Source organism: Onychostruthus taczanowskii, unplaced genomic scaffold (assembly GCF_017590055.1).
Source record: "Onychostruthus taczanowskii isolate IOZ18803 unplaced genomic scaffold, ASM1759005v1 scaffold43, whole genome shotgun sequence".
Lineage (NCBI taxonomy): Eukaryota > Metazoa > Chordata > Aves > Passeriformes > Passeridae > Onychostruthus > Onychostruthus taczanowskii.
Genome location: NW_024501792.1, coordinates 1,555,317 through 1,577,762, shown reverse-complemented (window position 1 = coordinate 1,577,762; position 22,446 = coordinate 1,555,317). Strand labels below are relative to the sequence as shown.

Genomic DNA, 22,446 nt, shown 5'->3' with positions numbered 1-22,446 from the left:
CCTGGCCGCTCTGCTGCGCAGATCCACATCCTATCCTTGCCTGTCTGTCCATCTCTCCGGCTGGCACGGAGCGCTGGAGCATTTCTGCCAGGCGCGGCAGCGCCCCGGCAGAGGCAGCAATGCCCCGGCAGCGGCAGCAATGCCCCGGCAGAGGCAGTGCCCCGGCAGTGGCAGCAATGCCCCGGCAGTGGCAGTGCCCCGGCAGAGGCAGCAATGCCCCGGCAGTGGCAGTGCCCTGGCAGCCGCAGCAGTGCCGTGGCAGCCGCAGCAGTGCCCTGGCAGAGGCAGCGATGCCCCGGCAGTGGCAGTGCCCGGGCAGCCGCAGCAATGCCCTGGCAGCCGCAGCAGTGCCCTGGAGGCCGCAGCAGTGCCCTGGCAGTCGCAGCAGTGCCCTGGCAGTGGCAGTGCCCTGGCAGTCGCAGCAATGCCCCGGCAGTGGCAGTGCCCTGGCAGTCGCAGCAATGCCCCGGCAGTGGCAGTGCCCGGGCAGCCTCAGCAGTGCCCTGGCAGCCGCAGCAGTGCCCTGGCAGCCGCAGCAGTGCCCTGGCAGCCGCAGCTCACCTGGCCCAGGTACACGGAGCGCTCGGGGCCGGCGAGCTCCGCGCTGGCGGCAGGAGCCGCCCCGGCCCGCGGAGCGCGGCGCTGCTGCGGGCACGGCTCTTATTGTGAAAGGATGACGAGAGGCAGCGCGCACCTCTCCCGACCATCGCTGCCTCCCTGCTCGCTGCCCTGGCTCCGCTACCTCCGCTCCGAGCCGATGCCTTCTGCCCGCCGGAATATGCTGGCCAAAATCCTTTTGTCCGCCGCCAGCCTCCTGCTCGCTCACCTGCTGCATTTCCTCGGCTCTTTGATGCAGTTCATTCCAGGTAAAACGCGTTAAAAACAATCCCTTTCATCTCGCCTCCTCGGAAAGGGGCTGCTGCTGCTGGCACGGGTCGGGAGAACGATTCTTGTTGGCAGGAATTCGCAACGGAGCGATTCGAAGTCTTTGTTAGATGGCAGAAAATGCCTGTTATTTGTTGAATGGATAAACGGCAGAGGCAAGGATTACAGCAGATACAGATGGTCTAGAGCTGGAAAAGCAGCAGATTCTCTGGGCGAGGGAGCCAGCTGGAAGAGGGCAGGGAGAGGCTTCTTTGGAGCCGCATTGTTGCCGAGGCTTTAACCTGAACGAGAAAATGGTGAACTGCCCCAAAGGATTTTGTATCACAGCCCGACTCTGCGCTTTGTGTCATCGTTGCACCGCTTGAGCTGCTTTTCGTTTGGGTTTTTTCTTTCTTTGTTTTGTTTATTTGTTTGCTCGTTTTCAGAAATTAGGAGCCAATAAAAATCATGGCCGACCTCGCAGGAATTTCTGCTTTTTGATGGTAGTGGTGATTTTGTGCCTTTTAAATTCAAAGCATTGTTTCTGAGGTATTCAGAAAGCTGAAAAAAAAAAATCTCAAATCTGCCTTGTTATGCCACCAGAAGAGCCCAAAGTGTAAACTCTAATTTTTCTGGGAAATCAGCAGCTATTTCATGTGCTGGAGTTCACTGTCGCCTTTCTCCTTTCCTTCCTTTGAGCCTTCCCCTGCTCTTTTTCTCCATTTATTTTTTCCCTGTGTTTTCTGTCGTTTCTTCTCTGTTTTCCTTTGCTCCTCTGGCTGCTAGCGAGGAAGTTGGTGCCTGAGCCCCTGGCCATGGGGAACCGAGCAGCTGCGTGGAACAAGGAGCCCAGCACAGGCACATCCCGGCACTCCAAAGGCAAGTGCTGCACCTTCCCTTCGGAAATCCCAGTGGGAGCTCAGGGCTCCAGCCCTGGGGATGGCTGGAGTCCAGAGGGCACAAATCCACAGCTCTGCTTTGGGCTGGGGTCGGGGAAAACTGCTTTGCTTCCATCTTGTGCCAGTGTTTTATACGGAACGAAACACAGCCTGTGCCGGAGGATTATTCCCAGTTTGAATGTTCCTCGGGGAAAACAGAATTCTTGCCTCATTCTCCCTGCTTGAAGAATATAACGAGCATTCAATTTGCTAAATTTTGCCCTTAATTCTGGATGTCGTTCTGAGTCAATTAATTAGACTGTGTGTCGAGACATGGTTCCTGAGCCTTGGCTTTGAACCTGTAGATTAAAATCAAAATGGCTTTGCCCTCTCCCCTGTGATCCCAATGTTAGCAAATGGCTCCCATGCTTCTGTCTTCCACCATTACAGATTCTGTGTTCCACACACTGCTCTTGGAGTGCAACTTAATGTCTGATTCATCATGGCTGCACCCACAGCAGCTTTCTCTTCAAGAGCCTGGTCCTTCATCCCACCATTTCTGCATATAAACAGTCAATAAATAATCAATGCTGGGCTGTCAGTTTGTACTGGTCAGTGAAATCACGGCACGCTGTGCAGGGAAACAGGAGCTGAACAAAGGGCCACGCAGGATAACTTTGCAGATTGCCTGCTATGTTTAGAAAAGATCGGAGGAAAGTTACAGCTCCGTCTTTGGCACTGCCTGTGCTTGGATATGCCAAAGACCTTAAGCCTATTTTTAAAAACTGAGGTAGTATGGAAACTACAGTGGAGGAACGAGGGTTCTGTGATCTTGTGCTGATTTTCGGGTGTTCAAGCACACACAGAGAGCCCCACTGGGACTGGAGGGCTTTAATTGTGGATTCAAGTTCTTCTGTCTCAGAGCGTGGCCGGAACCGAAAGAGTAATTTTATTTACACATCATTTAATATTAAAAAGCAGTCTGTCTTCTGCCTTCCTCAGAGAGAGATTGGTCCCTTCTTGGGGAGCTGGATGTTAAAAAAGGTTTTTATTTATGACTGAGCTTCCCCCTGAAGCTGAAATGGCATTTTTGAAATGACTCAGGGACATTGTGTTGAGTGGGACTTTTCTGTGTTCTGTGTCCTTGGTGCATTCAAAGTGCTGTTAAAGTTAACAGTTATTACTCAGGTCTGGTTTTGTTTAATTGGGAAGACATGTACGATTTTTTTTTTAAATTCTTGCATGCCTTCCCTCCCCCTAGCTATTCAGAATAGTCTGCAATGACTTGTCTTGTTTCTGGAAGCTTCTGTTTTGACTCATCTGAGTGTTGGGATGCGCTCCCATTTTGCACTAATTTCTGCCAGGATCTTCAGCTCTTTTGATTGATGCCCAGAAGGAAAAAAAACCCAATCCATTCTCTTGCTGTGCTTCTTTCTCCCTCTCTGGCCTGGATTTGGGGCATTCATATCCTTAAATATTCTTGTTGTTTATAGTCCATTCTATTGAACTCCAGTTTGTAGGGGATGCCTTGGAATGAATTCTAAGGAGATGAGTTCTAACTAGATCAGATTTCAAGGATTACTGAGACGATCACATGAATGGTTATCACAGGACAGGAAAAACAAAAAGAACTTGGCTTACTTAGCTTAGGAAGTGATATGATTCTTCACCCTAAATACAACTCAAGGAAAGGAAAACTACCAAAACCACACACCAGAGCTGCCAGAAAAACAAGGATAATGTCTTTTGGTAAATTCAAAGTGTTTTCCTGATCATCTGGGCAAGGAGCAGTTGTCCAAAGAGGGAATGAGTGCCTGTAGACATAATTTTTAAGACAGAGTTCTTATATAAGAATTTCTGGGGCAGCAGTTGGGAGGGGTGGACTCAGGAGGTCTTTTCCAGCCCTGATCAGGGTCTTTTGTGGAATGTATCTTTCCAAAACTTCCATTTGCAGTGCTCTCCAGGAGCTCTCGATGTAGTGCTGTCCTGAGTCATGCCAGCTTTGTTTCTGCTTGGATGCAAAATATCTCCTTACGGATGTGTTCCTCATTCTTTAATGCCTATTTTGCACCTTTGCTAACGAAATCTTCAAAATATCTCCTTGTGGATGTGTTCCGCTCATTCTTTAATGTGTATTTTGCACCTTTGCTAATGAAATCTTCAAAATATATCCTCATGGAAGTGTTCATCTCATTTTTAATGCGTATTTTGCATCTTTGCAATCCACATCTGCATTTCTGCAAACACTTCAGAGACCTAAAGGAGGATTTGGGGATTGGCAGGTTGGAGAGCTACGTTGGAACCTTCCTGCAATCCTAACACCCAACCTGTGGGTGTTTTTGTGTAGAGAAACAGGCCCAGCAGAATTCTGCCTGCCAGCTCAGCTCTTTTGCAGGTAGTCTGGCTGAAATAGCAGATTCCCTCTGGAGATGTTGGGCAGAGGGTTTCAGAGGAGGGAAATTGGGCAGCAGCTACACTTGGTCACCTGGATTAAAGGATGTAAGCCAGAAGCAGTGGTGGTGAAAGAACAGAAAATCAGAGTGAATTCAGTAAGAGCCTGGACTCCACCCAGTGTGTGGTGTCTGAGCAGCCCTGGGGGATGGAGTTCTGTCCTTTTTGGTCAGTATTTCAGCCCACCCCGTGCTCAGCAGTTCAGGCTGGTTCCGTGGTCTCGGGGAGAGCACAGAGCGGCTGCACTGAGGGCAGGATGGGCAGGTGCCAGCCTGGGCAGGGAGGCACCCCTGGCTAAATCCACCTCTGCAGCTAAATGGATTGCTAAAACAATCCTTGTGTTGATGAGGCTTTGCAAACCAGGCTGTGGGAGCCAATCACTGACATCACTGGTAGCTCACAGCATTCCAATAACTTCATGCTCTCCTGGGGCTTTTGTTCTCCAAGAAGGGGTGCTTGCAGCCAAACCAGAGGCTCTATCAGAAATTATCCTTCTCTGCCTATTTCCCTGCCAAATGAAACTTGTGAGTCTGTTTTGTCCTGTAAATGGGCTTTGGCTCAGTTTCATTGGTGTTCTTCCATGTTTTTAGGTTCGCAATTATTTTTTTTTTCTTCTCTTAATTATTTGCGAAATTAAATCCAAATACACATTTATTTGATTAAAAGAAAAGTCATCATCTTTTCTATCATCCTGTATTCTGTTACCTCCTTTGGGCTGCAGAACTAGTGTCTCTTGGGGATTAACTGGAGCAGAGTAGAATCCACAGGATTTTCAGCTCCCTGTGGATACGCTGGGTTTTGTGGCTTTACCTTGAGCATCCACCACAACTTGGCTGCTTGCAGATGCCGGATGCTCTTCTCCCTGACATCCAATCTCAAGATCTAGCATTTGTCACTTTATTCCAGTGAAAATCTCAATTCCCTGCATTTTGTTCTGCCTGCTCTCTTTGCAGGTTTCAAGAATTACCTGCCCAGCCCATCCAAGGAGCAAATCCTGTGCCACAGACCCCGGGGGCTGCAGTGCATCTCCCCCTTAGTGCAGAGCGTGGAGGAGACCCCCGAGCCCATCCCAGCCAAGATCAAAGGACATATTCCCGAGTGGATTAATGGAAATCTGCTGAGGAATGGCCCTGGCAAGTTTGACTTTGGCAATGACAAGTAAGTCTCCTTTAAATGAATTAATTTTTAAATGGTTCTGGCCAGAACTCTGCTTAAACCCAAAGGGGACCCCCCTCATTACTATTTAGAGCATCTTTTAGTTTCTTTTTACGTAAGGGAAGGAAGAAATGTCGATGTCACTCTTTTGAGAGCAGTTGCTCCCTCGTTTGGGAACTCCCATTTTCTGCAAAGAGGAGCTGAAGGGTGAAGTCACCCAGGCTGGAGAAGCTGAGTCACGGAGAGGCTCTCACCCACTCACCGTGGTGGGATGGGGAACACAACATCCCCAGCTTTGTCCTCTGTCCTGAGCAAAAATCCATCCCTGAGCACTCTGAAATAAATCCAGGGCAGGAATTTGGAGAGTTGGTTGCACCAAATGGCGTGAGCTGCTCTGGAAGCAAATCCAGCCAGTTTTAAGAATAATTTATTAAGATATTCCCAGAAGGCACTTACCACACTTGGAATGTGCCATTCTAGTAACTGACAACTCAGCTGATGGCAGCAACTGGCCAGAGCTGATCTCCTCCTAGAGTTAGACCATCAGGTGTTCTGGGAGTCTCACAAATCCCTTGGTTTGCAGACAGTAACACCCTGCAAGAAGCTGAGAGCTAAAGGCCTCTGGGTTTGCAGTAATAATTTCTATTGTTGCACAGTGCAGCACAGGCTGCGTTCCCTGTGCAGAAGTGGGTGGTTTATTTCCCAGAAAACCTCACGCGCAGCATTTGCAATCATCAAATCCCACAACTGCGAATATACTTGTTTTGATTTGTTTTGTTTTGATTTGCTTTGCTTTGTTTGAGTCAGGGGTTTTCCCAGACAAAGCTGTGCCTAGTTAATAGTCCAGAGGACCTGGGAATCAGCTTTAACAAACATCAGTAAACCCAAAGGAGGGTACTACACAGCATCATATCATGCAGAACTCTTCATCTCTTTTTTCCTCTCTCCTGCAAGGTTTAACCACTGGTTTGACGGCATGGCCCTGCTGCACCAGTTCCAGCTGGCCCATGGCACGGTGACCTACAGGAGCAGGTTCCTGCAGAGCAGCTCCTACCTGAGGAACAGCCAGCACAGCCGCATCGTGGCCTCGGAGTTTGGCACCTTGGCCATGCCAGACCCGTGCAAGAGCGTCTTTGGGCGCTTCCTGTCCCGCTTTGAGCCACCAAGTAAGAGTGCTGCTGTAAAACTGGAGAGGCTTCTGAGATTTTCTTGGAGGAACTTGTGGTTAGGTGGAAAAGGGAGGGGTGAGGAAGTCTGACAGACTTTCTGTGGGCCCATGTTTTTCTTAGAATATGGCCCAAATGCCAAAATTATGCAAATTGGTGTCAGCCTCAGCTGGGGGAGGCAGAGTTTAATGTTTTAATGCCACTTCAGCTCCCTCAATCCTGGATCTTTTTGCAAATTTCCCAAAGCAAGTTCTCCCCCAGGGAACATCCTGTGCAGTGCTGATAATGAGCATTACACCCTGATGTTCTACCTGTGACACAGCTTTGCCCTTAAAACACCTTGCCTTGCTAAGCTTGTAGGGTAAGTGGGCTAATCCCTCTCTTCCTGGACTAAGGGGCAGGAGATTATTGGGCAGGGGAGGGATGGTGCTGCACAGGAATGGAAGTCCCAGTACCTTTAGGATTCTGTGTACATCAGGGAAGAAAGAAGCTTAAATGCAAGCAAAGTGTTCCCCACTGAGACCAGCACAGGGCTGAAGTTTGCAGCTTGTTGCTGATGCTGTGACCATCCTCCTTTTCTCCTCTCCCCTCGTGCCACATCATCTGTCCTTTCCCGAGGTGCTCACACCCTCACTCATGGTGGCACCTCCCCAGATCCCCCCTCCAGCTCTCTCAAGACATTCCAGACCTCTCCACAACCCTCACCTGCCTTTGCCCAGCTCCAGCAGTGATTTCCATCTCTGTCCTTGGCCTTTTAACCCAGCTCCACCTGCACAGACAGTTTCCCTTTGTAGATTAGCGAGGTATTTCCAATCAATCTCAGGGATTAATGTCACTGCAAATGGGTTTATTTGTTTACACATGTCTAACTTGCCATAATTCAACCTGAGCTGCACAGAGCCATGCACAACGCCGGGATTTGTTTTTCAGAGCCCAGTGACAACTGCAATGTGAACTATGTGCTGTACAAAGGGGATTATTATGTCAGCAGCGAGAACGTCTGCATGCACAAGGTGGATCCGGAGACACTGGAAACGAAGGAGAAGGTGTGGGCAGGTGTGATAAGGGAGATGGGGTACAGGTGGTGCAGAACCACACCTTGACGGATCAAGGGGAATTCCACTTCCAAAGGAATTTGTCTGTGCCTGCAGCATCTCTCTGCTGAGTCCCTGTGCAGCAGCAAGGCGGGTCTCGGGCTGGAGGTGCAGTCACTGCCTGGCTGGGCACATCTGTCAGTTCTCCTCTGCTCTCCCTGCTTGTCTGGGCTTGTCTGCACCTCTCAGCAGAACAGGAAACAACTTTTTTCTGTGTACAAGAAAAAGTGAGCCTTGCTGATCTCACATCTGCCTTTGCCCTGGTGCTTTGCTTTCATATCTGTTCTCTTTATCTGCTTTTTACACCTCAAACTTTGCACATTCCAAAGCTGCCCTTGATCAAACCCTCTGTGGTAATGGGGTGGTTCAGCTGCCACTTCATTTTCTCCCCCCTGCTAGGAAATGACCAAAACATCCGAGTTTTTCCCTGAGTCCTGTGCATCCTCTGGATGTGACAGAAGAAGGTGACCTGTGACAGGACAGCACAAGCCACGTGTCCCCCCTGCCTGCACCCTTAGAGGGGATTTGGGCTGGACAGCTGTGAGAAGGGCTGAGGGAGGATTCTGCCCTTCCTAAGTCAGTATTTACTGCTTGGGGTGTTTGACACCAAAAAAATGCCAGCTCAGAGCATCCCTCAGGTCTTGAGGGAACCACTCCTGTCTGCAGGATCAGTGGTGAATCTTGGATAAACTGTATGGGAAGCACAGCCCATACACACAGTCCTGGGTGATTTACCAGCTGATCTGTTTGTAAACCAGACTGCAGTCATGAAAGGACACGTGGGGATTTTCAGGTTCAGCTCTGTTGAACCATCTTGTCATAAAATGAAAAGAATTCCCCTCAAGCGGTTTTTTTTTAGATGCGCACTGTTATTTTTTGGCTAAGTGAAGAAATGGAAGGGATGATCTCATATGTAAACTCTCCTGTTTGAGGTGCCTTAATAGCACCTGGTTTTCTGAGCTTCCAGTGACAAAGCACTTGGTGATTTTTTGGGGACAGTGACTATCCCTTCATATCCCACATCTGTGCTTATTATGGGCAACATTCCCACTGTCTCAGCACTTGTACCATAAAGTACATCTGTGTCTTCCAAGGAGTCTCTACTGCTATTAGACCTGCTTTACTGATAGAGAAATATCCTTATTTTCAAGGATTTGCAGGCAGAATGAAGGCTGGAGTCCAGATCCCACATTATTAATAATAAATAAAATCTGCTCTTCTTCCTCAGCCTTCCACAAAACCGACCCTTTGGGAAGTTCTGCACTCACTGAAAATCTCTGGCATTTGCAGGTGGACTGGAGCAAATTTATAGCAGTGAATGGAGCCACAGCTCACCCCCACTACGAGTCTGATGGGACAACCTACAACATGGGCAATTCCTATGGGAAGCACGGTAAGGTGGGCATGGCTAGGCTGGTTTTTTGGGCAGGGTGTGCAGGACACCTCCTGGTGCTGCTTCAAGGAGAAGCTGTTGAAGAAACACCCAAAGAGACCTGGAAATTGCTGTTCCTCAGTCAGGATGTCAGTGTCAGTCTGTCCCATCAAACTGGCTCCTCTCAGGATTTAGTTTCAGATGTTTCTGACTTGGGCCTGTGAATATCCAGCAAATTCTCCACTTGCTCTCCCAAGCTTTGCTGGAAAACATGAGAATGATTTTTTTTAAAGTCCCCTCCACTGTTGAAGCCTCATCTGAAGAAATTTAGCAATTAGTCACATGTTTTTCACTTAGAATAAATTGGCTTTTGATGAGCACCATAAGGGTTTTTTGCAGGAGGGAAGATAGATAGAATTTATTCTGGTCACCTGGCTATCTTACAGCAAAGCTGAATTTTATAGGATATTTTTCTTCTTCTCAGAACTCTGAGCATCTTGATAGGACCCTGTTCCATCCACATGGCTGCTCAGAGCAATCAGTCCCTGTCAGCTGTGTGAAATCCTTCTTTTCCAGAGGCCTCTGCAAACAGCCACTGCCCTTTATTCCTTTATTGTGATCCCTTAGGCCAGCTCCACATTTTCCCAGTTTTGACCATTTTTCATTCTTGCTGCTTTCATTTCCTTTTGGCCTCAGCAAACTCCAGCTCTGTGCCACATGCTTTTTTCAGCTGGTCATACCAAGCTCTAGATCATTATTATCCAGAAGTGCCATCCTTTCCTGCTCATACACTCAGGTTTATTAAACGAGCATTACTCAGGCTCAGAGTTTTCATTTCCTGTGAGCTTGGTTTTCATCCTGCCCCTGTTATTACAGGAGAGCACTTCAGGCAGAGCTGGCATTCTCCCAGACTGAAAACATCCCTCTACTTTCTTTCAAGCTTCCTCTTTTTGTTTTTCTTTTGGTAGGTAAATCCTTTGTAGAATGCTTGTTGGGTTTCTGCCCAGTTTAGGAGAGGTTGCTGTGAATATTCCCGGGGAACAGGAAGGAGCAGAGCCTGAGTTTGGTTTGAACACCTTCTCCCCTTTCCAGGATCCAGCTACAACATCATCAGGGTCCCCCCACAGGAGTCAGGCCGCGGGGACACGTTGGAGGGAGCCAAAGTGCTGTGCTCCATCCCTCCCAGGGACAGGGCAAAGCCATCCTACTACCACAGCTTTGGTAAGAGTCCACCCCAAACCTGGCAAATTTGGGGAAATGCGGCTCAGGAAGGGCTGGCAGTCTCTCTCTGCCCTTCAGATGTTTTCTTGCCTCATATTTGGGTGATATTCCTTCCTTCTCTCCTCAGGGATGACTGAAAACTACATCATTTTCATCGAGCAGCCCCTCAGGCTGAACCTGTTGAAGATCATCACCTCCAAGCTCCGTGGGAAGGCCATTTTTGATGGGATAAGCTGGGAGCCTCAGCACAACACCTACTTCCACGTGGTGAACAAGCACACTGGGGAGGTGAGGGGGTCCTTGGCCCCTGCAGCAGCTAATCTGGATCTTCACTTCCAAATTTCCAATTTTTTTTTTTCCAATTCTTTGGGAACTTTCATTCCCAAAAGTGCTACACAGCAGCCATGGGGAGTTTAAGAACCAATGCAGAAGTTACTGCAATAAACACTTTAAGGCAGGGGTGTAGATTGGTTAAAAATAGGATTTCTTCATGCATTTTCCAATCCATTCATTCATTTCTTTGCCCTGAAAGGACAGGCAGAAAGAAGCAGTCTGGAGCCTTCAGCACAGGGACTGAAATGCAGGTCCCAGGTACTGCAGGCTGTAAAAAGGTCAGGAGCTGGGAAAGATGCACAGCAAGGGGCTGCTTGATATTTTGAGGTTTTTTCTTCCAGTTTTGCTCCTTGGTGGCTTAAAGCAGCCCTTAGTGGTGACACAAGGACAGAAGGCAAACCCCAAGGAATGAGGGGGTTGCAATGAGGGGAGTAGGGTTGTGTTTGAGGGTCCCAGGACGAGGCTAGAGATGAAAATTTTGACTCCATGTTTCAGAAGGTTGATATATTATATTATATTATATTATTAAATAATATTTTCTATTCTAATTATAATATTATATTAAAATGTTATATTACAACTATACTAAATTTTTTAAAAAAAAAAATATCCATCAGAAGGCTGGAAAAAAAAAAAGAATAAATAACAAAAATCTGTGACTCTCAGACAGTCCACACAACTCAACCATCATTAGTCATTAAGTAAAAACATCTCACATGGACCAATCACAGCTGCACGTGTTGCCTCCCACAGCAGCAGGTAGTTATTATTTCCATTTCTTTCCTGAGGCTCCTCAGCTTCTCAGGAGAAAATGCTTTCATAAAATGTCATGGTGATGGGAGAGGGGAGCGGGAGGAGGTGAGTGAGGCGAGGCAGGGGCTCTGCAGAGCAGCTGTGCCCTGTCCCTGCAGGTGCTGCCGGGCTCTTGGTGCTCCAAACCCTTCGTCACCTTCCACCAGATCAACGCCTTCGAGGAGCAGGGCTGCGTGGTGCTGGACCTGTGCTGCCAGGACGAGGGCACCAGCCTGGCCCTGTACACGCTGCAGAACCTCAGGAGGAGCGGGGAAGGGCTGGACCAGGTGAGATCCCTGCCTCTGCTTCCCCACAAGTTCCTTTTCAACTCGGGTTGGTGGAAGGGAGAACACCGTGGGGACAGCACGGCCACGACTCCTTGAAAACTGAAATGATCATCTCGTGATGCTTTCTCTCCTTTTAAATCTTTCCCCGTGGAGCATGCCCTTGAAACTCTTCTGTGTGTGATACAGAGCTCCATAGCCTGGCAGAATTTATTTATGTTTTAAAGCCCTGGTTTTAATGACATTCATTTTCCTTATCCTTGTGTCATGCAATTTTCCCCCAAGAAATCATGCAAAATAAGTTGTAGCGTAATTTCTAAACGGAAAAAGAAAAAGGAACCCTGTTCTTTAAGACATGACTTCAGAAAAGGAGCAGTTTTTATGAAAATCACAGAAACACAAATACCACAGAAACCCCTGCACCGTTCCCCACAGACACCCCACAGCAGCACATTCAAATAAATTATTTGTTGTGTCCAGCTCTGTGAAAAGCCCCATTTCAGGCCGTGAGAGGGGCATTATTTTGCATAGGTCACAAATGGGAAAAGTGGGGGTGCTCTCAGTTTCTCACCCTGCAGATGTGTTTGCTGGAAACCCAGCGTGCTGGGGGGTGCTGCATGTCCAGACAGGGCTGAACTTCCTCTGTCTGTGTCCTGAGCTGTCTAGAACCAGCTCAGCTCCGACCTGAAAGGAGCACAGCTGTGTCCTGTCGGGTTCTGCTTTCTCTTGGCATTTATTTTGGGGGTTTTCAAGCATTTTTTGAGCATAGTCAAGTACAGCAGAGTGTTAATCCCAGCTTTTTTTTTTTTTTTTTTTTTGGTCCTCTGAGCACAACCCAGGTGGAATTGGATGTGGCTGAAGGTGTCCTGGTGTCAGCACTGGACACATTCTTCAAGTGACAAGTGGCATCACCAGCACACTTCACCCCCACACACACAGAGGAGTCATTTCAGAACAGAATCTCAAACCTCACTGCATCAAAAGCCTCAGCAGTGTCTGGGCATGGCTCGTCTCCTTTCCCCAAATTTGCTGGCTCGCTAACCCTGGGCAGAGTATTTTGTCTGGCAGAGTTCCTCAGCCAGATTACGTGAACCACAAAAATTTTGAGAACGTGGTTTCTGGATTAACATGTGACTAAAGTGAAGTTTCACAACTGAACTGGTGACTTGTGGATTGAAGTAACTGAGAGACACCAAAACAGGGTCCTTATCTATGTTACTTCAATAGGAATATGATTAACTTGGTTTGGGCAGAGCTTTAGTGGCAGTGGTGGAATTATCCTCTCAATGTGCTGAGTGTCTGCCACGCTGGGGGCTGCACTTTGCTCCCCAGGTAAATCCACCATCACTGCCCTGGACTTCCAGCTGTGAATCCATGGGTGCCTGAGCATGGAGGAGGGAATCCTGCAGGGGAACTTCAGGCACTGAAGGCACAGTGCTCTCCTGCTTCTCCTCAGAGTGCTGTAAAGCAGCATAAGCCTGTTCTGCCTAAATAAAACACAGTGCAGTGTCTGTCCCACTGCTGCATTTGGAGCTAATGGATTTTTAATGGGCTGATTTGCATACCCAGCTCAGCATTAATGACTGTGACAGCAGTGCTGACCCTTTTAATTCATGTGGTTTTGGTTTCTGCTGTAAATTACTGGAACATGCAGGAACTTCTTCTTTCCATTGTGTGCTTTACCTTACCAGAACTTGGTCAAACACATAAGGAAAAGAAGAAGAAGAATTCAGGGGTGTCTAAAACTTCGGAATTGTTCCCCAGAAGTGCATTTAGGCTGAAGTGTCTGTCCTGTCTCCATCAGCACCACTTTCTGTCTCTGTGACAGGTCTATGCCTCCGTCCCCAGAGCTTTCCCTCGCCGCTTTGTTCTCCCTCTGGACGTGGATTCAGACACACCCGTGGGGAAAAACCTGAACCCACTGCCTTATACCCAGGCAAAGGCTGTGAAAGGCGCAGATGGCAAGGTTTGTGTCAAACCATAAACGCATTTATGCAGCAGCTCCTGCCCCGTGCCTCAGAGCTTTCACCGCCTGTGGTTTTGCGGTGCTTGGTGGGACCAGCCAGCTCTCCTGCCCTGCCCAAGCTGAACCAACCCTGCTGCAATTTCTGTGCGTTTCTCCCAGGTCTGGTGCACACATGAAAATCTCCACCCTGAGGGCTTTGAGAAAGTTGGGGGCCTGGAGTTCCCCCAGATCAACTACGCGGGGTACAACGGCCGCAGGTACCGCTACTTCTACGGCTGCGGCTTCGGGCACTTGCTTGGAGATTCCTTGATCAAGGTTGATGTGGAGACCAAGAATTTCAAGGTGAGGTGAAGTCAGCTCATCGAGTCCTTCCCCTGAACTGGATTTGAAGGTGTGACGTTCACTAGGGTTTTAGGGCTTTGCCCAGATGGGTCTGGGATGAAATTCCCAATTTCATCCTCACCTTATGAACGTGGCACAGTCACCAAACAGGAGAGGATTCCAGCACACTCCTGGAATGAAAAAAAGTTAATAAAAAGTTAAACTCTTAAGTTTCTTGGAGCCCAGAGTATTTCCAGGTGCCTTTGTGGGGAGCACTTGTAACTCTGCTCACTATAGACAAGTATTAATGCAATGAAACTCATCCATATGTCCCTGGAGCTCATCCATATGTTCCTGTGCTTGCTAGATTTGGCAGGAGGAGGGATCCTACCCGTCAGAGCCCGTGTTTGTGCCAGTGCCCAATGCCACGGCAGAGGACAGCGGAGTCATCTTGTCTGTGGTGGTCTCCCCTGCTGAGGTAACTTGCTGGCAGTAGTTTGTCAAAGTCACACAGCATTAATTCGCTTTTTAAACCTCAAAGCCCAGCTGGCAGGTAGTTCTTGCTCCCCAGAGTGTCTGGCTCTGCCATGCCAAGCACAGGCAGTGCAGCTTGGAGTTTTCCCCAGAATGTTGCTGTGTCCTGAGTGGAAGCTGTGAGGCTCAGAGCTCCTGCCCTGCGGGTTTGGTCTCCGTGGTTTGCTTTGTGCCTTTGTGTGCAGACAGTGGAGAGAAGTTCAGCCTGGACACTCACTCTGCCTTTCTGCTCCTCCTGCAGAACCAAAGTGCTTTCCTGCTCGTCCTGGATGCAGAGACCTTCCAGGAACTGGGGCGAGCAGAAGTCGGGGTGCCAATGCCTTATGGGTTCCACGGCATCTTCACTGCCCACTGAGGAGCTCCTGGCCACCTTCTGGGACGCAGGGCTGAGCCAGCCTCAGCAAGAACCTCTGCTGCCTTCACCTCCCACCTTTCCATCACGTCTGGGATGAAGGAGCTCTTTTTCTCCACCACAACCTCCTGTGTTCCTAACAAAATACAGCTGAGGAAGGCAGGAGCCCCTTTGCTCCCACAGCCCACTGCTTTATCTGCATTGTTTTTACTATCTTGCTAGACCAGCTATAGCAGCATTTCACAAAGGATGCCCAGGGTGAAGCTTGCAAGGCGGAAAATGGAAATTGAGGTGATCAACCCCTTCCTTTGGTGCTCTGAGGGGAAGAGAACATCAACACCCGGGGCTGTGACTTTGGCTGAAATGTGTAGAGCAGAAGACAGGAGTAAAACCCAGCAGTGACAGTGGGCCCAGTGGAGGGGAGTAAATCCCCCCTTGCACCAAGGTTGCCTTCAGTGGACTCCAGGGAGTAGATGCAGACACTCACAGCAGCTGTGCTTGTGCTTTTTCTGTTCCATAGCAGTGCCCTCTAATAAAACCTTGGGAAGTTTTTCCTTTCTCTCCCTGCCCTCAGAGTCTTGTAGATGTGGGGGGCACATCTCCAGAGCAGGACCCAGCTCTGCTGGCTGACAGTGCCTGCCTTCCTCCCAGTTCAACCAGCAGGAAACACCAGCAGGAAACACGGAGAGCTGCCCCGTGGCCTTGCTGTCCCTCTGGGGTTAAGCAGAGCAGGACAAACCCCAGCCCCCTGTTTCACCCAGCTTCTCCAGCTGCTGGACTCTGGGCTGTAGGTGGGTGGGTGAACAGTGAGGACTTCTAGTTGTACTTCTTCATTGTGAGAAGCCTGAAGAATTATTTGAATCGTTTCCTTGATAATAAAGGAGCTCTTTCGCCCTTGGGGCTTTTCCTCCTCTGAGCTTCCTCCACCTTCCTTACAGTCTGGGGAAAAGAAAAAGGATTTTACCTCAGGGCTGCTGCTCTGGGAGAGGCAGAGGAGGCTCAGCCAGAGCTGGTGGAAGCCACTAGATGGCAAACAGCTCCCGCTCCTGCCGTTCAGCCCTGCCCTGCAGCCTCTGGTCATTGTCACCTCCTGCCCTGCTCCTGGAGCCTGTCCCCCAGCACGGGCAGCAGAACGATGCTGAGGTGTTTCATGGAGTTCAGGCACCACCGGTTCTCTTTATTAATACTTTTAATACTTTTTTTTTTCTCGTTGTGGTGGGAAACGAAAAGGGGTCAGAGGTTCAGGTGGCACCTTGTGTGGATTAGAGGCAGGCCGTGCTGTGTGCCCAGAGCTGCCGTGTTTAAGGCTCTGTTTAAGGCTCTGTTTAAGGCTCTGTTTAAAGCTCTGTTTAAGGCTCTGCTTAAAGCTCTGTTTAAAGCTCGGCTCCCCCGTGCACACAGGCTGTGTTCCCCCACCCCGGCAGCTCCTGCGGATCCTGCTCCTCTCGCACACATCCTGCCCCGAGGCTCGGGCTTTTCCCACCCTGACAAACCGCCTCACTCCGTTACCGCCGGGAATTCCCGGGAAATAAGGGAATGTGCATTCAGACCCTTGCAGCACTGAGAAAACCAGCTTCTCCCCGTTCTCCCAAAGCTTTCTGAAAATCACCGCACTTTAAGGGTTCCTCTGCTTGAGCTCCGGGGATGTTATTGCCGGGGTGCGCTCCTTCAGGTATGTCCATAGCCATACTGGGGCCGAACACGGGGGTTTTGGAGCATCCCGGGGGGTTTTGGAGCATCCCGGGACTGAACACGGGGGGATTGGAGCATCCCGGGAGTTTTGGACGGGGGTTTTGGAGCATCCCCGGGGCTGAACACGGGAGTTTTGGAGCATTCCGGGACTGAACACGGGGGAACCGGAGCGATCCCGGGGGTTTTGCAGCATCCCGGAGCTGAACACGGGGGGATTGGAGCATCCCGGGGCTGAACACGGGGGTTTTGCGGCTGAACACGGGAGTTTTGGAGCATTCCGGGACTGAACACGGGGGAACCGGAGCGATCCCGGGGGTTTTGCAGCATCCCGGAGCTGAACACGGGGGGATTGGAGCATCCCGGGGGTTTTGGAGCATCCCGGGGCTGAACACGGGGGGATTGGAGCATCCCGGGGGATTGGAGCATCCCGGGATCGAACATGGGGGACCGGAGCATCCCGGGACTGAACACGGGGGGATTGGAGCATCCCGGGGATATTGGAGCATTCCGGGACCGGGGACCGGAGCATCCCGGGGCTGAACACGAGGAGGAACTGGAGCATCCCGGGGGTCCGACACCGGCACGGAGGGACCGGAGCATCCCGGGGCCGAACACGGCGGCGCCGGAGCATCCCCGGGTCCCGGCGGGCGGATCCCGCGGGCTGGAGCCGCCCCGGGGCCGGGATGAGGCCGGGCTGGAGCCGCCCCCGGGGCCGGGCTGGAGCCGCCCCGCTCCGTCCCCGCTCCGTCCCCGGGATGTCGCCGCGCTCCGCCCGCCTGGCGCGGCTGTCGCGCTCCGTCACCTTCAGCGCCTGCCACCGCCTGCACAGGTGAGCGCCCCGAACAGGTGAGCCCCGAAAAGGTGAACCCCGAGCAGGTGAACCGCGAAAAGGTGAACCCCGAACGGGTGAACCCCGAACAGGGGAGTGGTCCCGCACAGGGGGGATCGGAGCACAGGGCCCCGCACGGATGAGCCCCGAACAGGTAAATCCCGAATAGGTGAACCCCGCACAGGTGAGCGGTCCCGTACAGGTGAACCCCGCACCGGGAGCGGCCCCGCACCGGGAGCGGTCCCGCACCGGGAGCGGCCCCGCACCGGGAGCGGCCCCGCACCGGGAGCCCCGCCCGGAGGAGGCTCCGAGCCCGCTCTCTCTTCCCGGTTCTGTCCCGGGCCCGGCCCCTTCCCGCGGCCGTCCGCCCGTGCCCGGCTGCAGTTCCGTGTTGTCACAGAGCCGGCGGCGCTTTCGCTTTGTGAGCATCGCCCTGCGCCCCCCGATCCGCTGGTTTTCCCCCCAAAACTGATTTATGCCTTGACCTGAAACTGCCTCAAAGGAGGTTTTAGGCTCGGCCTCTTCTCCCAGGCTAGGAGCGAAGGGACAAGGGGAAACAGCCTCGAGCTGTGGCAGAGGAGGTTTAGGCTGGAGATCGGGAGGGATTTCTCCATGGAAACCGTGGTGAGGCCTTGGAAGGGGCTGTCTGGGGAGTCCCCATCCCTGGAGGTGCCCAAGGAGCTCCTGGATGTGGCACTCAGTGCTCTGGGTCTGCTTGGGCTCCGTGATCTCACTGTTCTTTTCCAGCCTCAGTGATCCTGGGATTCTGTGCTGCTCCCAAAATGTGCCTTGACCTGAAACACTCAGAGCCCTGGATAGCTTCAGAGGGAAAATTCAGAGGGAAATCCTTTGTACTCATTGGAGAGGCTCCCTAAGCTTTGTTAATCAGCAATAAACCCAAATGTGGCTTGCTCCAGGCCTGAGTGATTTTGGGCCCAGATGTTGAACATTTATCCAGCAGTGGTGTCAGGCAGATGCTGTGAAACAGACACAAAACCACAGCAAGGAAAGATTCACTGCTGTCAACAGCATCTTTTCGTGGCCCAGACACTCTGGCTGTGTTTGTGCCTCCTGGGCTGGTTAAATGTGGGAGAGGGAAGAGATGGAGAGCTGGAAAGCAGAGTTGAGTGAATCCATGAAGATCTGGAACAAATCCATGCCTGCCTTTCCCACAGTAAAGCCCTGAGTGACGAGGAGAACCTGAAGCTGTTTGGGAAGTGCAACAATCCAAATGGCCACGGACACAACTACAAAGGTAGGAAGATGATTTCCATCCTTGCTCACGGAGTGCTGCTGCTCTCAGGGTGGGGGTAACCCCCACGAGGGCTGGGCCACTCATCCTCAGCAGCCTAATACAGCTTTTAGTGGCTGGGTTTGTGTTTTTATTAAGAATTAGGAGGAAATTTCAGCAGCAGGGTACTGAACCATAGCATGGATTTGCCATTTTTCAGCTGAATAGATAATAAATATTTATCTTCAAATGCCACTTCTTGAATCAGATTTGCTTGTTTACACTCTGCAGAGTCATTGTGATTGGAATGGAGATTTTTTCTAAGCAAAAGGCATGCAAATTAAACAGCCTGTAAACATTATTTGAATGGGTTTTTTCACGAGTTCTCCCATTTGTACACCCCAAGCACACAGAATTAGATCTCTCCAGTTCCTGGAGTGGCTCCCTGTGTTGTTGGCACCCTGAAACCTCAGCTCAGGAGCTGCTTCATCAGGGAAGACAGGCTTATCTCCACCTGCCTGGGGCAGCAGACCTTGGGGAGGGATTTTTGTGCCTCTGGGTCACTGTTTTTATGGATCATCCCCTCATTTTCTAGAAGCAGTCCCACTCCTGAGTGCACCCTGTGGGTGGGCAGAGAAGGGGTTGTGTGTCCCAGCAGCAGCTGATCTGGTTTTGGGTTCATGGGCATCACAGTGACCTGATTTTTTCTTTTTTTTCAGTTGTGGTCACCGTGCGTGGAGAGGTGAGTGCAACCAGCATCTTTCTGTGTCCCTCAGTGGGGCAGAATCCCCACAGCTCTGGCCCATGCCTGGATTTCCCAGAGTATTTCAGAAACTGTGCACATCACTAGAGAAGTTTTCCATGGTCACTGTCCTGTTCACAGCAAGGATTTTCAGTTTAATGCTGTTTTTGTGCTTGAAGACTCTTCCAGTGAGCTGTCTCTGCCTGGTGTCAGCTTTTAGGAGAGGCTGGAACCTCTGGAATTGTTTCCAGGCTGTGCCAAGCCCTTGGGAACATCACAGGAGAGGAGCTGCAGCCCTCTGACAGTGGGAAGATAATTTCCTTGTGGCTCAGACGAGCTGAGCACAGACACTCCTGTCTGATTTGTGTTGCCAGGCCACCAATCCTCCTTGTGCTTCCCTGCAGATTGACCCAGTCTCGGGGATGGTGATGAACCTGACAGACCTGAAGGAATACATGCAGGTAAAAACAGCCCAGTTCTCCTTCTAATCCCCTGGGAGAAATGATCAGAGCTTGTCTGGTACCAGCACGGAGACGTGGTGGGCTGCTGATGGCAGGGCATCAAAAAGAAATTAGGGAATAATTGCAGACTTAAACACCTTAGCTCTGTTAATGTGAGGCAGTGCCACGTCTCCAGCTGGGGATCTCCCAGCTGGATTTGGGGCTCTTTCCCTTTTTTCCCACCCTGCTGCCTGGCTGTGTGTGGTTCCCTGAGGCTCAGGCCAGGCAGGGACAGGGCTGTCACCGTCCTCTCTCTGCAGGAAGCGATCATGGAGCCGCTCGACCACAAAAACCTGGACAAGGATGTGCCCTACTTCTCCGAGGTGGTGAGGTGGGTCAGGGGGGCTCCTGGAGGGGCTGGTCCTACCTGGGGAGCAGCAGCCTGTACCTGAGTGCTGAGCACACCTGTGTCCAGCCCTGCTGCCCTCGTCACATCAGCCTGGCCAGGCAGGACCTGCCCATCCCGCCCGTGCCACCCCCATCTGCTGGCAGTGCCACAAATCCCCACGTAGCCCAGGTGTCCTCAGCTGCCCCTCAGCATCCCCCCAGCCCGTGCTGGCTGCAGCTGCCTCAGGTGTTGGTGTGGTTTCTGCCCTTTCAGCTCTGACCCTGCTGCTCTTCCCCCCCAGCACCACGGAGAACATGGCCGTGTTCATCTGGGACAGCCTCCAGAAGCTCCTGCCCCAGGGCATCCTTTACAAGGTGGAGGTACACGAGACGGAGCAGAACGTGGTCGTTTACAAGGGAGAAGAAACGATTGTCAAGTGAGGTCAGCCTGAGCTCGTGCTCCGTGGTCAGCTCCTGGATCCCTGCTCAGCGTTTCCTGCAGCCAGCCCTGGCTCTGTGTTACAGCAGGACAACTGCAGATGTTTCACAAGGACCCTCGCAGCAGCTTGCCCACCTGGCTCCTCAGAATGGGTTGGTTTCTCTGCTTTTCCTCAAGACCTTCCTGTTTTGCCAGTTGGTGTGAAATTTAGAGTTGTGCCGTGGTAAATAAAGCAGATTTGGGGAGAGGAGGTGGCCTGGCAAAATCACAAGAGTCTTTGATTTCTCTCTGATTAAATATTGAATTAATTTATAGTATTTGATAATGTGAGATTTGGTGTTGCTTTGCTTCTTGATCAAACAGAGAAGCATTTTTGAGAGTGAGAACTACGTTACCTTTTTTTTTTTTTTTTGCTTCTTATCAGTTTATTTCCTGTGCTGCAGGCACGTTTCTTCCTGTGGCCAGCAGAACTTTCTCCTTGTGTGGAACTGGTGTAGTGGGCAGCAAAAAAAGCACTTCTGATCCAAACTGGAGAGCCAAAGGGAGGAGGGTGTTGGTGAGAGTGGAAAACCGAGGAAACTGCAGGGGCAATGTCACAGCCCCAGTGGCAGCAGAGCCCTGGGGAGGGAGTGCAAGAATAAACCCTTAAATCAACCCCAAAATTCTGTGGAGGTGGTTGCAGCAGGATGAGGCTGTGGGAGGAGTTTGCAGGACCCTACCCCAATGATCCTGGCTATTCCTGGAGCTGGGGGCACGCTGGGAAAGCAGCGAGGGGATGGGTATTCCACAATTCCCGTGGTTCAAGGCCGTCAGTCCCAGTGTCTGTCCAGAGGCAGCAGTGGCAGTGCTGTGTGTGATTCCCTTTGTCACATCAGCAATGTCCTCAGGAGTCATTAGGAATGGCCATCAAAAATAACTTAATGCATATAATTAAAAAAAAAACAACCTGATAAGCGGGGCAGCAGTTCCCTTGCTTCATGAGGAAATGGGTGTTTGAATAATGAGAGCAAACATCCCTTTGGGGAGGTTTAATGAAGCTTGCCTAATTGTTCACCTTGGCCACACTCTGCTCCAGGCCGAGGTAAAGTGGGGTTTGCACTGCCAAAAAATACCTGGGCTGCTTTAAAACTGCTCTGGAATGTAAAAAATGGGGGCTGCTTTACCTGGGGACACTTCTGTGCTGGCCCCTGCCCTGGTTCAGCTTCAGAAAGGGAACTGGGAAAAAAAATGAGGCATATTCCCTTTGGCAGGGCAAAACCTCTGCCCTGGGAGCTCCAGCTTTGGGGAATTCTGTTCCTTTTTAAAGGTGGTGCTTTGAGGGATTTTTGGCTGCAGGCTCCTTGCAGCGTGAGCCAAGCAGAGAGTGCTCAGTGCCCTGGATGAAATCAACACTCAGCTGGCACATTTGCCCCTTTTCCCTGCTTATTTTCTCTCCCCAAAAGTGGAAGCAGTCATGTTTGCAGCCGCCCTGACCCCTCCTGCTGCTCTGTGGCTGAAATGTTGTAAATTCAGCGCCGGTGCTGCTGATTCACCGGCTGCCCTGAGTCACGGACACTCACACGCATCATGTGCTCTCTTTATCAGAGCAGGAATCCGTTCAGCTGCTGGCAAAAGCCAAGCAAACAAACCTTACATCTGCACAGCACAGCCCGCTGCTTTTATTGGCACGGAGGCAGAAAAAGCAGCCCAGGCTCCTGAGGATTTCTGCAGCTCCACAGCCCTGGCAGAGCCCCACGGCAGCCCGAGTGGTTTTGTTTATTGCTGTGGAGATTGAGCTGCGGCAATTATTCTGATCTCTCGGATTTAAATGGCTGCAGCTCTGGGGAAATGGAATAAATTGGGTGGCTGGGCAGTGGTTTGGGTGAAAGGGGCTGGAAACAGCAGGGCTGGAGTGGAAATTGGG

At 50.9% G+C, this 22,446-nt stretch overlaps 2 protein-coding genes across 5 annotated transcripts; both read left to right on the top strand.

Moving 5' to 3' along the window:
- Positions 1-557: 557 nt before the first annotated feature.
- On the top strand, positions 558-15,696 carry BCO2 (beta-carotene oxygenase 2). 2 transcript variants are annotated; one of them, XM_041413981.1, is made up of 13 exons: positions 558-866; positions 1,651-1,743; positions 5,147-5,351; positions 6,303-6,514; positions 7,445-7,560; positions 8,899-9,001; positions 10,073-10,201; positions 10,329-10,489; positions 11,446-11,613; positions 13,439-13,576; positions 13,736-13,918; positions 14,265-14,375; positions 14,673-15,696. In XM_041413981.1, the coding sequence occupies exons 1-13, from the start codon at positions 674-676 to the stop codon at positions 14,784-14,786; spliced, it is 1,926 nt and encodes a 641-aa protein (XP_041269915.1). In that variant the 5' UTR covers positions 558-673; the 3' UTR covers positions 14,787-15,696. The 2 variants fall into 2 exon arrangements, with proteins under 2 accessions (XP_041269915.1, XP_041269917.1); XM_041413983.1 differs by lacking the exon at positions 1,651-1,743 and having other exon boundaries at positions 563-866.
- A 1,506-nt stretch (positions 15,697-17,202) lies between these two features.
- Positions 17,203-20,855, top strand: PTS (6-pyruvoyltetrahydropterin synthase). Of its 3 annotated transcripts, none has more exons than XM_041413986.1 (6): positions 17,203-17,304; positions 18,480-18,559; positions 19,255-19,277; positions 19,682-19,738; positions 20,038-20,108; positions 20,407-20,855. In XM_041413986.1, exons 1-6 carry the CDS (start codon positions 17,231-17,233, stop codon positions 20,543-20,545), a joined length of 444 nt encoding a protein of 147 aa, XP_041269920.1. In that variant the 5' UTR covers positions 17,203-17,230; the 3' UTR covers positions 20,546-20,855. The 3 variants fall into 3 exon arrangements, with proteins under 3 accessions (XP_041269920.1, XP_041269918.1, XP_041269919.1); XM_041413984.1 differs by having other exon boundaries at positions 20,379-20,855; XM_041413985.1 differs by having other exon boundaries at positions 19,652-19,738.
- Positions 20,856-22,446: the final 1,591 nt, after the last annotated feature.